The following is a 14,066-nucleotide window of genomic DNA, read 5'->3' on the forward strand; positions in this document are numbered from 1 at the left end:
TGCACAAAAAGCTGAAAGGCCTAAGGGTTCATGTTACCTGCACCAGATGAACTACACCCTGGTGTTCTGAAAGAGGTAGTGGTTGAGATTGTGGAGGTATTAGTAATGATATTTCAAAAATCATTGGACTCTGGCATGGTGTCAGAGAAGTGGAAAATGCAAATGTCACTCTATTCTTTAAGAAAGGAGGAAGGCAGAAGAAATTATAGATTATTTAGCCTGACCTCAGTGGTTGGGAAGATGTTGAAGTCAATTGTTAAGGATGAGGTTATGAAGTACTTGGGGATATAGGACAAGATAGGACAAAGTCAGCATGATTTCCTTCAAGGAAAATCTTGCCTGATGAACATGCTGGAATTCTTTGAGGAGATAACAAGTAGGATAGATAAAGGGGATTTAGTGGATGTTGTATATTTGGACTTTCAGAAGGCTTTGACAAGGTGCCACACATGAGGCTGCTTACCAAGTTAAGAGCCCATGGTATTACAGGAAAGTTACTGGCATGGTTAGAGCATTAGCTGATTGGTAGGAGGCAGCAAGTGGGAATAAAAGAATCCTTTTCCGGTTGGCTGCCAATGACTAGTGGTGTTCCACAGGGGTTGGTGTTGAGACCACTTCTTTTTATGTTGTATATAAATGATTTAGATGATGGAATAGATGGCTTTGTTGCCAAGTTTTCAGATGATACGAAGATTGGTGAAAGGGCAGGAAGAGTTGGAAAAACAGGAAGGCTACAGAAGGACTTGGACAGATTTGGAGAATGGGCAAGAACTGAAATACAATGTTGGAAAATGCATGGTCATGCAGTTTGATAGCAGAAATAAATGTGTAGATTATTTTGAAACAGGGAGAAAAGCCAAAAATCTGAGATGCAAAGGGACTTATGAGTCCTTGTGCAGAACAACCTGAAGGTTAACTTGTAGGTAGAGTCGGTGGTGAGGAAGGCAAATGCAATTTTAGCATTCATTTCAAGAGGTCTAGAATACAAGAACAAGCATGTTATGCTGAGGCCTTATAAGGCACTGGTGAAGCCTCACCTTGAGTATTGTGAACAGTTTTGGGCTCCTTATCGAAGAAAAGATGTGCTAACATTGGAGAGGGTTCAGAGGAGGCTCAGAAGGATGATTCTGGGAATGAACGTTTGATGGCTATGGGTCTGTATTCACTGGAATTCAGAAGGAGGAGGGGATCTTATTGAAACCTTTCGAATGTTGAAAGATCTAGACAGAGTAGACATGGAAAGAATGTTTCCAATGGTGGGGGAGTCTAGGACAAGAGGGAACAACCTCAAGATAGAGGAGTGTCCATTTAAAACAGAAATGCAGAGACATTTCTTTAGCCAGAAGGTGATAAATTTGTGGAATTTCATACCACAAGCAGCTGTGGAGGCCAGGTCATTGGGTGAATTTAAGGATTGGAAACAGCATCAAAGGTTATGGGGATAAGGCTGGGGAGTAGGACTGAGAAGGGGGGGGAAAGGATCAGCTATGATTGAATGGCGGAGCTGACTTGATGGGCCAAATGATCTAATTCTGCTCCAAAGTCTTATGGACAATCAATACTAGTACACCTCAAGGATCTGTGCTTAGCCTACTGCTCTACTCATGACTGAGTGCTAGGCATGGCATAAATGCATCTATAAATTCACCAGAGACAGAACTGTTGTTGGTAGTATCTTAGATGGCAATGAGCAGACATACAGGAGAGAGATGATTGGCTGGTTGAGTGGTATTGCAAAACCAGCCTTGCACTGAACATCAAGAAGACAAAGGAATTGATTGTGGACTTCAGGAAGGGAAAGTCAGGAGAACACACACCAGTCTTCATTGAGGGGTCAGTGGTGGAAAGTCTTCAAGTTCCTGATAATCAACATCTCAGAGGATCTCCCTCGGCCCAATATATTGATGCAATCACAAAGAAGGCATTTGAGTAGAGTCGGTTACAAGGTTGGCAAAATATCGTGGGCCGAAGGGCCTGTACTGGGTTGTACTGTTCTACGTTATATGATTTATGTTAATAGTTCATTCCAAGAGCAAATAGAAATTCAAAAGACATCAAAAACTAATTAGAGTAACCATCTTCATTAATACGTAAGCAGAACATGCAGTGCAATAGCAATCTCTAGATCAATAGCACAAAAAGAGGGAAACATACAGACTGAAAGAGGATTAAATTAAAAGATTAAAAATAAAGATAAAGATAAAGATTGGCTTTGTCACCTGCACATCAAAACATACAGGCACAGGAACACCTGACCACCACCTCCCTCCTCGTCCTCTCCTCACCCTCTCAGATTCTCCCTTTCACCCTGTACCTATGACCTCTAGTTCTAGCCTCACCCAACCTGAAGGAAAAAGGCAGCATGCACTCACCCTATCTATATCCATCATAATTTTGTACAGCTCTACAAGATCTAGCCTCACTCCCCTGTGCTGCAGGGAATAAGACCTCTCTTTTAACCTTGGTATGTTCTAATGCTTGCATATAACATGGAAACGACGAATACTCTTAACAAAATTAGGCTGATACCCATCAAGTAAATTAATTGTAGATTCTGAAATGCAAGATAAATTATCCACAGTGGCAGATCTGCCATAGCATTCATCAGAGGAGGACACAGAAGGGAAAGTTCATTTGCTAACTTGACCTCATCCTTAGAGGTCACACCTATGGCTCTCCTTGAAAGCAATTGAACAATTGGCAACTGTGGTTCCTTGTTAACTCTTCAGACCAGACAGCAATTGTAGCTGCTTCTAAACTATTAGCCCCTGGTCAGATTTTTTTTTAAAACAATTATATAAGGGGTCTGGCTTTGTTAAAAAGGACAGTGTTGCATCTTAAATGGAAAAATAGAAGAAAGACTTGTATCCAATATGACTGTCAGAGTTCAAGATGACAGTTGTAATTCAATGTTTCTGTTACTGGGACTGGTTCAAAAAATTCCATAATGTATTTTTACATATATTTTAGCAAATCACAGTTGAACAAGAAAATTATTTCAGTGAACAAGTAACATCTTGCAAATATTAAAATAGAAACCCAAAGGAATTTGGAACAGCAAATGGCCTCTAATTGACCACAGACCATTACTATTTACAGCAACCACACTTTGTAGTTACAAATGGACAGAGCAATTCAATACAGATTCACATGCACAGAGAAAATGTGCAGTGTGTTTGAAAGAGAAAACTCTCCTGTCTGGGCAAGGAGATCTGACGGCAACTTGAAACAGAAGTGAAATGAGACGTTGACACATTGCCCTCAATAGCTCAAATGGTGAATTCTTGACACTAGCCTGTTCATTTTGTTAGTCCTTCGTAATGTTCTCTCCTGAAGCACAAGGCTGGAGTGTGAACGACAGAATACTCTGGACAGCCTGGAGGCTAGGGTAGTCTGTTGGGAGGTGTCCCTACTGACCCTAATCCCTCCAACACTATCTTCCCCATCTGTAACCTAACTGTTGTAACGTTAACAGGTGCATTTCCACACACAGTGTCCCTAATTCCAGTCTCTTTCATTTTCACAACAGAGATGATAACAGTAGGCCACAGGTCCGGTCTCTGTCTATTATTTGATCTGTCCTAACTTTGAGGTTAATACAAGATTAACACAAACCTTTCTCTGTCTGTCATACAGGGAGCTCAGTTTATCTTGCGAGTGAGAGGAGGAATCACTCAGGCCTTGGTCATAGGATGTGTTAGCTGAATGCCGACATTTCTTCTGCAGAATTCAAAAAGAGTTTCAAAGTTAAATAGAAATCGAATCTTTATCAAATCCAATACAGAAAACTGCTTCAGAAAGGATTTTATTGATGCTTTAAAAAAATTTCCCTGACTTTCTTATGGCCCCAAACGTTCAGCTGAGATATCAACAGGCCAGATTTCTCCTGCTTCACTGAGGCAGTCACTCAATCCCCAGTAACAGTTAAAACAGGATAAATTCACTCCCCGTCTATAACCTGTGTTTGTCAATGGATGTTGCCGATCAGGAGCGTGATCCCTGGATAATTTTCCCATTTTTTTAAACCAAGATTTGCAGTCCAATACCCAACTTGACCATCAATGACCAAATGTGTTACAGTGGGTCTACCTTGCACTCTGATTGGCTTGGTCAAAACTGAGGGACTGAGGCATGTGACTGGGTGTCCCACCAGAAAGGATGCACTTAGAGACACTCAAAGATGAGACTTTACACAGGTTGCATTCAGCATGTGTTGTGACACTGGCATCTGCGGTATATGTGTCCACCACAGCTCAGGACCTCAGAGATGAAGCCATGTTCAATTCAGTCATTAGCATCAACACAAGACACCAGCAAAGAGCGGTCACTGAAGATCGGCCACTAGAGTAAGAACTAAGTATCCCACCTTCGCCCTCCAACAGCAAAGAGGTTTCTCCCTGAAAAGGTCAAAGGAACTAGGAAGTCACAAATACCCACCTCAAACAAACTGTGGATAAGAAAGACACAACACAAAAGGCCTGTCACCCCATCACAGCGGTACTAGCTCTTTCAAGGACCTGTTCAATTAGTGCAACCCTCTGCTCGGCAAAGCAAGTGATCATTCACCCAGCTGGGATCAACGGTGGTCTACAGTAGTGGATGTCGGGGGTGAGGTGAGGGTTTGTGGGGGCAAGACCACCTCCAAGGCACCTCAGTACAAAACTCCAGCTGGAATCCCACACTGAAAGGACGTGCAGAATGGTCAGAAACACTCTCGTGGAGGAGATACAGGTCATTGTCGTGTCATTTTGTAAATGCTCAGGTGTCCTGCCCAATGTAGGGCCAACATTTAGCTCTCAACTAGAGTCACAGAGCACTACAGCACAGAAACAAGCCCTTCAGCCCATCTAGTCCATGCTGAACTAGTCCCATCGATCTGCACCTGGACCATAGACCCAAACCCCTCCCATCCAAGTACCAATCCAAATTTCTCTTAAATGCTGAAATCAAACTACATCCACCACTTTCACTGGCAGCTCGTTCCACACTGGCACCACCCTCTGAGTGAAGAAGTTCCCCCTCATGTTCCCCTTAAACATTTCACCATTCACCCTTAACCCATGAGCTCTAATTATAGTCTCATCCAACCTCAAAGAGTCTGCTTACATTTACACTTTGTATATTCCTCATAATTTTGTATGCCTCTATCAAGTCTTCCCTTATTCTCCTATGCTCTTGGGAATAAAGTCATAACCTAGTCAAACTTTCCCTTTACAATTAGCAAATTAAAGAGGATTTTTATAATAATTTTTACTTTTGGGATCATACATTTAAAAATAAAAATTAGACTGAAAGTAACCATGAACTTGTTGGTGTTATAAAACTCATCCGATTATCAGCTTACTTTGACCAAGGAAAAGGCCACTCTCCTCATCTGACCCTCACAGCTCATTACAGAGCAATCCAATTGGTCCAAGGCCCCCTCTTCTTTTCCCGCAACTCTGCGACTTATTCTCTCTCTCTCTCTCTCTCTCTCACACACCAGTTTCTCTCTGCCAATTACTAATTACTAAGGGATAATTGACAGCAACCAGTTATTCTATCAAAATGTTCTGTGGCATGAGAAATAAACCAAAGTCACAGGAAACATGCAAATTCCACACAGAGAGCACTTGAGGTCAGGATCAAATCTGTTGTTGTGAGGCAGCAGTACTAACCACTGCACCATCTTAAATTCCTCATTTGTCACTGCAGACTAATGCACATTTCTATAGATGTACTGTAGAAAGCATCCTAAATAGTTGCATCACCATCTGGTATGGAGAGGCCATTGCACAAGATCAGAAAAGGCTGCATTGGGTTTCAAATTCAGCCAGCTCCATCATGGACACTAGCCTCCCCACCATCGAGGGCATCTTCAAAGGGCAATACCTCAAAAAGGTGCCATTCATCACGAAGGACCCTCACTACCCATGACATGCCCCCTTCTCACAATTACCATCAGAGAAGAGGTACAGGAACCTGAAGACATGCACGCAACATTTTAGAAACAGCTTCTACTCCTCTGCCATTTCAACGGACAATGAACCCACGAACCAATGAGCTGCCTCACAATTTGTGCTCTCTTTTTGCAATACTTTATTTTTTAATGTCTATATATTGTAATTTATACCTTATATCTTATGTATTGCACTGTACTGCTGCCACAAAACAACAAACCACATGATACATCAGCGATAATAAACTTGATTGTGATTCTTTATGAAAGGGAATCTGCCTGATCTGACCATTACCATGAGACCATAAGATATAGGATTTATTACCCCTCTCAAACCCATTCTCCAGCCTTCTCCCCATAAGCTTTGACACACTAATCAAGAACATATCAACCTTTGCTTTAAATATACTCAATGATTTTGCCTGCACAGCCATCTGTGACAAGGAATTCCACAGATTCACCACCCTCTGGCTGAAGAAATTTTTCCTCATCACTGTTCTAAATTAACATCCCTCTATTTTGAGGCTGTGCCCTCTGGTCTTAGACTCTCCCACTATAGGAAACATCCACTCTATCTAGGCCTGTCATTATTCAATAGTTTTCAATGAGATCCTCCCAAAATTCTTCTAAACCATTAAGTACAGGCCCAGAGCCATAAAATGCTCCTCATACATTAACCCTTTCATTTCTGGGATAATTCTTGTAAACTTCCCTTGGACTCTCTCCAATGCCAGCACATCCTTTTTTAGATAAGGGGTCCAAAACTACTCATTGTATTCCAAGTGCAGTTCGACCAATGCCTTATAAAGCCTCAGATTCACCCCAGATTCAGAAACCTGACTGGGTCTTACCTGCTCCTCTCAGTTTTGATCAGAAATTGCCAATGTTACCAGTTACTTCCACATCTTAAGGTTTAGTAGAATAAACTTGCTGCTGTGTTTCTTACATTACAGCAATTCCCACATTTCAGGGGTATTTCTCTGGCTGTAAAGTTTCTTGAGATATTGAAATCCTGAGCACTTGCTCCTGAGATCGAAGATCTCCTTTTTGTGATTGTCTTGTAAGCCAACTCACTCAGCCCCACTGCTTTCCAGTGAAGGCACTAAAATATGACCAGTGATGCCTTCTGTTCAGTCAAGTGGATCAATCATCCCCACCACATCCATCTGCCTTGCTACAATGTTCTCAGTGCAGCCTTCCAACACATTGCAAAACATGCATTGGAGCACAGGTTCTGTGCTCGGGGAAACACAAGATCAATCCAAATCCTGTGGCATTGAGGTCATTACAACTGGCATGTTTCAACCAAGGTCCATGCCTTGGACTCCTGGCTAAAATATGAATGAAAGTATGAGGCTCCTACCCCTGATTGACCACTTAATATCTTCTGACTTGGGCACAGACTGTGAGGAGCACAGTGGGTGAATGGTCCATTGTCATCTAATATCTAGGGCAGACACGACCATAAAAAGTATGAGATTTTGTAGACATTGGAAATCTTGAACAACACACACAGAAGAAAATGCTGGAGGAATTCAGGTCAGGTAGGGGGGAATGTAGAGAAAAACCGGGAGGTGATAGATGTAACAGCTAAAGGGCTAAAAAAGAAGAAATCTGATAGGAAAGGCGATTGGGCCATGGGAGAGAGGGAAGGAGAAGGGGCACTAGAGAGCAAGGATGGGTAGGTGAGAAGAGATAGGATATGAGGGGAGCTACCCTCATGGGGAATAGAAAAAGAGGGTGGGTGGAGAGGGGAGAAATTACTAGAAGTTAGAGAAATGGATATTCATGCCATTAGGTTGGAGGCTACCCAGAAAGAATAAGACCATAAGATATAGGAGCAGAAGTAGGCCATCTGACCAATCGAGTTTGCTCTGCCATTCAATCTTGGGCTAATCCAATTCTTCCAGTCATCCCACTCCCCTGCTTTCACCCTATACCCTTTGATGCCCTGGCTAATCAAGAACCTATCTATCTCTGAATATGAGGTGTTTCTCCTCCAACTTGAGTGTCCTCATTGTGACAGCAGACCGACACGTTGGAATGCAAATGGGAAGTCGGATTGAAATGGATGGCCGCTGGGAAATCCAGCAAAAAAAAAAATCCCATGACACACAGGCATTATGGAAAGTGCAAAAAAGATTTAACAAGCCTCATAACAGAAAGGAAGAGCTCAAATGCTCAGACAGATACAGTACTGTAAGAAGTTATTAAACATTGAGGATAAATGGAGATAACATTTCTTTTAGCAGAGGGACAGAAAGCCAGGAATCATGAATATAATAGTCACCATAAATCCAAAAAGGCATTCAAGAGATTTTATTTAGAGAGAAGGATTGGAATGTGGAACAAGGAATGGTCAAGTGGTATTATTAAGGCCTGTATAATGTATGTACTTTATATGATATATTCTGTATTATTTCAGCCTGTATTATTATACTGTACTCTATATTGTATGCATTCTATTATTTGGGGCTGTGTTATATATGTATTCTAAATTATGTATTCTGTATTATCATGTATTACTTAAAATAATATTTTCTGTATTTAAAAGTAATTTATCCTTCATTATTTGGGCTTGTACTCACTGGAATTTAGAAGCATGAGGGGGAATCTCATTGAAACCTATCTAATGTTGAAAGGCCTAGATAAAGTGGATGTGGAGAGAATAGCTGAATAGACTAATTCTGCTCCTATGTCAAATGATGCTGAAAAACACCAGCACACACCAGTAGTGCTTATTGTCAGAACTCCAAGCTGCATGGTTATTTAAATTACATGTAACAGTTAATCAGGTGGTTCAAGGCCTCAGACATAGCTGACATCTGATAGAAACAAAGCAAAAGGGGGAAAATGTAACTGAAGTTAAATGGAACAAATAACTTTTAAAAGCAAAATATTTGGGTTCGTATGTTATTGTAACATTGCAAAAAATTGTTGCTGCAGTTTTGTCAAATCCCCTTGTGTCTGTGCTTCAGGCCTCTTTACACTTGTGGCCATCTGGTAGTCTGTATGAAGTGAATAGGAAATGGCCTGGCATTATGGAATCCAAAGATAATAAATGGACTCAGATACAAGCTTCAAGAGAATAAACAGGTTTCACTGCAGATGGTGGGCTATGGCAGTCATTAATCCCAAGGGAACCACGTCGTCCGACAGACACTTTGAAAACTACTCCTGTATATATTCTTAAGTGGCTTTCCTTCCACTCCTTTTAACTACTCGCCCCCCAAAATGTGTCAGTATTTATCATCCCATCCAACAGCAGGCAAGTAGTTGTCAGAGAGGGTGCAGAGGAGGGAGAGGGGGGAGAAGGAGGAGGGAGGGGGGAGAAGGAGGAGGGAGGGGGGAGAAGGAGGAGGGAGGGGGGAGAAGGAGGAGGGAGGGGGGGGAAGGAGGAGGAGGGAGGAAAGGAGAGAGTGGGCAATGCGCAGGGAGGGTGTGAGGGTCAGTGTAGGGAGTGGCGGACAGAGGGTGTTTGGGGGGGATTTAAGGGAGGGTGCTAGGGACAGTGAAGGAACGGGGTGGAGGGAATATTCGGAGGGAGGATGCCAGGAAATGCGGTGGGGTAGAGGTGGAGGGGAGGGTGCGAGGGACAGTGTAGAGGGAGGGGCAAGAGAGAATTCATGTACACAGAAAAGGGGAGAAAGAGAAAATTAATCAAATACACATATGGAAAATAACGAAATTACTTCTAAATACAGAAAATTACCGTAGTCAAATACGCATATGGAAAATAATGGAGGGTTGCGATGGCAAATATACATTCTGAGGCTCAGAAGCGAAAGAAATGAAGGAGACAGAGAGTGATGTGCACAAAAATGTTCACCAGGACCAGGACCTTTCATGATTTATGTACATCCTACCATTGTGATTCCAGTTCATTCATTTATCACATGTACATCAAAACATACAGTGGAATGTATTACTTGCGTTAACAACCAACACATCCTAAGGATGTGCTAGGGTCAGCCCGCTAGTGTCGGCACACATTCCAGCACCAACATACGTGTCCACAATGTTCAACAGAGCAACACTAACAACAACCACCACCACAGCAAAAGTGCCTTGCTGATGTGATGTGTGAAATGCAGCAGCCAATTTGTACCAAGAAAGACCCACCCCCCCATACCAACAAACAGCAACATGAAGATGACCAGTTAACAGATTCGGGAGTGGCTATCAGGCACGACACTGGAAAGCTCGCCACTCCGCTGTGAATAAATGGCATGGGATGTTTTAACTCTTCCCAACAGACCAGACAAGATCTCAGTTTAACATAACAAATGAAAGATGGCACCTCTGGCAGTCAGATGCTCCCTCAGTGCCGCACTGGAGTGCAAGCATAGATTATTATTCAGAGTCACACCACACAGTATCGGCCAAAGTAATGAATGAATCAGTCACAAAGATCCCCAGTTCAGTGCTTGGGGCCAACGTTACTCAATCAAGCTTAGGGCTTGACCTCTGGGGAGGAAAAGCCACAATTTTCTCTTCATTGCCATCCAGGGATATCTGAAGGATGAATGAGCAAAAATAGTTTCAATTCACACCTCCACCCCAATCCGTGCAGATCTTAAATACACAGTATATACGCCCATTACTCTCAGGAAACTTGACAGATTTCCCATGCACCATTTTTGACGCAAGTGCCAACAATATTTTGTACTCAGAAGATGTGTACAATTGTGTGTCATATAAACTTACCAAGTTTTCCACGAACCATGTTGTGGCCCTGGCTCAGATCAGCTGTTCCATTACACACTGGCTCTAACCGTGCACAGTCCCAAGCCACCATTCTCAAACTGAACCCAGACTCAATAGTGTGAATCCAGTTTAAGAATGCCAACATATAGTAAATTGGAAGATTATTTTGAGCCAATCTGACGTAGCAAGTGTTAGCTCTTGTGCCTCAGTCTGTTAACCTCAGTGGGCCTGGACAACCTCGTATCTCCCTACTTCTGTATCCTCTTCAGTCTTGCAATTCTTTCACTTGTCTGCATTTCTCCCACTTCTATAGAAGAATGAGGGGGATCTCATTCAAACACATTAAATATTGAAAGGTCTAGACAGAGTTGATGTGGAGATGATGTTTCCTATAGTGGGGGAATCTCGGACCAGAGGGCACAGCCTCAGAATAGAGGGGCGTCAATTTAGAATGAAGATGAGGAGGAACTTCTTTCGCCGGAAGGTGGTGAATCTGTGGGATTCATTGCCACCGACAATTGTAGAGGTCAAGTCATTGAGTATATTTAAGGCAGAGGTTGATAGGTTCTTGATTAATCAGGGTGTCCAAGGTTACAGGAAGAAGGCAGAAGAATGGCTTGAAAGGGATCAGAAATCAGCCATGGTGGAATGGCAGAAAGGATCGATGGGCCAAGTGGCCTAATTCTGCTTCTATGTCTCATGGTCTTGTGGGCTTTCTTGCCTCTTCCCCACAACTTTTACCGTTCCTCAGCCTGAAACCACAAATTTTCTGCCTACATCTTTTGCTACCTTTACCCCTCATTCCTTCTTAAGATGTGTTTTTGAACCAGGCTAAGACACCTGCATTATTGTCCCTTTCTTTGTCAGTGCCAATTACTGTCACCAAACCCTGTGCACTTTAGTGTGTGTGTGTGTGTGTGTGTGTTCGAGTGAGAGAGAGATTTACTGTTTTTCTAACCCTGAGACCAATCTATCCAAATATCCAACACTGAAGTTAGTTTAATTCAGACATGATGAGGTTTTTCCAAAATCCTGCCAAGCAACTGAAGAGGATAAATGAAGCAGGTAGAGCACTTCATGTGCTCACCCAATGAATTCTAGAGTTGATGCAATGAATAGACAAGATTTTTGGGCCATGCCTGCACCAATTTCCATCCCTCATTTGAGTTTTTGTTGTGTCACCTCAATTAGCCTAGAACAAGGTACAGTTCTTAACACTGAATAACATCCAGGCCACTTGGAAGTGTGAACAAAGTTGAAGAGGGTTGCAGACTCAGTTAGCTTCATCATTGGCTCTATCCTCCCCAGCATCGAGGACATCTTCAAAAGGCGATGCCTCAGAAAGGCAGCATCCAATCAATGAGGACCCTCATCACCCAGAATGTGCCCTCTTCTTACTACTACCATCAGGGAGGAGATACAGGAGCCTGAAGATAGACAATCAACGTTTCAGGAACAGCTTCTTACCCTCTGCTATCAGATTTCTGAACGGACAATGAACTAAACCATGAACAGTACCACACTATTTCTGTTTTCTTTTGCACTACATTTTTAATTTCTATTTCTTATTGTAATTCACAGTAATTTTTATGTATTGCACAGTACTGCTGCCACAATACAACAAATTTCATGACATGCAGTATATCAGTGATACTACACCTGATCCTGAACAATGGCCTGGGGAAAGCTTATAGGATTAGCTGTGATTGACCTTTGATCAGAATGAAAGCCCTTGGCCTTTTAGACAAGGGAATGGAAGATGCCTACAGACTATTCACCAATAATGAGTCAAGTCTTCATGTCTAGAGGGGATGGGAGGAGGCACAAGCTGGAAATGATTTCTCCCATCCATCCAACAATCTCTTTGACCCCCTACCATCAGGTAGGAGGCACCACAGCATTAGGAGAAGAACTATTAGGATGGGAAAAAGCATCTTCCCCAGGCTGTGAGACTGTTAAACACCCTGACAACATCTAGGTCTCATCCCATACCAAAGCACCAGTAGTGTAATACTGTTTACTTTCTAAACCTATGTCATAGATGCAGCTTATTATTTAAGTTATTTGTGGCAATATTACTTCATGTGTTGTGTGCGAGTTATATGTACTGTATTGTGCACCTTGATCTGGAGGAATGTTGTTTCATTTAATGGTACATATGTATATTGGTTGATTGACAATAAATTTGAACTTGAACTTGAAATGGAACAAGAACAGTCTGCTTGTCGTAGATCAACTTACCACTTTGTTGAAATGGTACTTGCAATAGCCGCAATACTTCACATTGTCGATTTCAGAGCCTTGTTCCTCACACAGTAGGCCTGCCATCTGGGCGCTAGGGAGAAACATATCACACATCAGCCGCACACTCAGACTTCACACCTGTCAAATGTCAGAATACCCCTAGATCAGACGTCTTCACTCCGGCTCCTGGCCATGAACTTTCACCTGTTAAGGGCATCACCACAGTGGACAGTGGTGTTGCTATCACACAGCTCCAGAGACACAGGTTTGGTCTAAACACCTGGTGCTGTCTGTGTGGAGTTTGCATGGTCTCCCTGCAAACACATGGATTTTCTCCCACATCCCAAAAATCTGCAGGTTCATAGGTTTACTGGCCATCAAATGGAGTTGACAGGAAAGTGGGAGATTAGTGCAAAAATATGACTGGCACAGTCACATAGCAGTTAGTGCAACACTTTACAGCACCAGTGATCTGGGTCCAATTCCCGTTGCTGCCTGGAAGGAGTCTGTATGTTCTTCATACAATTGTGTGGATTCCCTCCATGTGCTCTGGTTTCTTCCCACGGTCTAACGATATATGGGTGAGGGTTAGTAAGTTGCGGGCATGCAATATCAGTGCTGGAAGTATGGTGACACTTGTGGGCTGCCCCCAGCACATCCTTGGACTATGTTAGTCATTGACACAAATTATGCATTTCACTGTATGTTTCCATGTAGATGTGACAAATAAAGCTAATCTTTAATTTAATCTTTTTTTTTAAATGGGTACTTGATGATTGACATGGACTTCATGGGCTGAACAGTGTTTCTGTACTGTCTCTCTAATCTGACTAACACCTTTACCATGGTGATCACCTTAAAATGAACATCATAATCAACACTTGTAAGGAAAGAGGATGCTCTGTTAGTAATAAAGTTGACAGTAAGTTGATGGAAGGCCGATTATTCTCAGCTCATTGGAAAATCATTATATCTTGAAGAGAAATACATGTTCTTACAAACTATCCTGCACAATATATAGGACCACCATAGTAAATATAATGGAGAAGGCACCCAAGAGGAGCATAATTAAACGCTAACTCTCTACTGTTCTCGTGTCCCAATCAAGTTCACAAAATAATGGCTTATTGCCCTGAACAGGGAGAGAAGGGAACCAGGGCAGATGCTTAAAAGCAAA

The 14,066-nt window shown here is 42.4% G+C and overlaps 1 protein-coding gene across 6 annotated transcripts in view; it reads right to left on the minus strand.

Annotated features, from left to right (window-relative positions):
- LOC140741499 (protein AF-10-like) overlaps positions 1-14,066 on the minus strand; it is a 335,405-nt gene that overhangs the window by 244,401 nt on the left and 76,938 nt on the right. For 4 of the 6 annotated variants that reach the window (XM_073071775.1, XM_073071770.1, XM_073071773.1 and 1 more), the window contains 2 exons: positions 12,887-12,980; positions 3,616-3,720 (listed from right to left, as the gene is read on the minus strand). In XM_073071775.1, coding sequence (XP_072927876.1) covers positions 3,616-3,720; positions 12,887-12,980 — 199 coding nt within the window. The remainder of the gene's footprint in view (positions 1-3,615; positions 3,721-12,886; positions 12,981-14,066) is intronic. The other 2 variants (XM_073071771.1, XM_073071774.1) reach the window with 1 other exon arrangement.

Source organism: Hemitrygon akajei, chromosome 18 (assembly GCF_048418815.1).
Source record: "Hemitrygon akajei chromosome 18, sHemAka1.3, whole genome shotgun sequence".
Classification (NCBI taxonomy): domain Eukaryota; kingdom Metazoa; phylum Chordata; class Chondrichthyes; order Myliobatiformes; family Dasyatidae; genus Hemitrygon; species Hemitrygon akajei.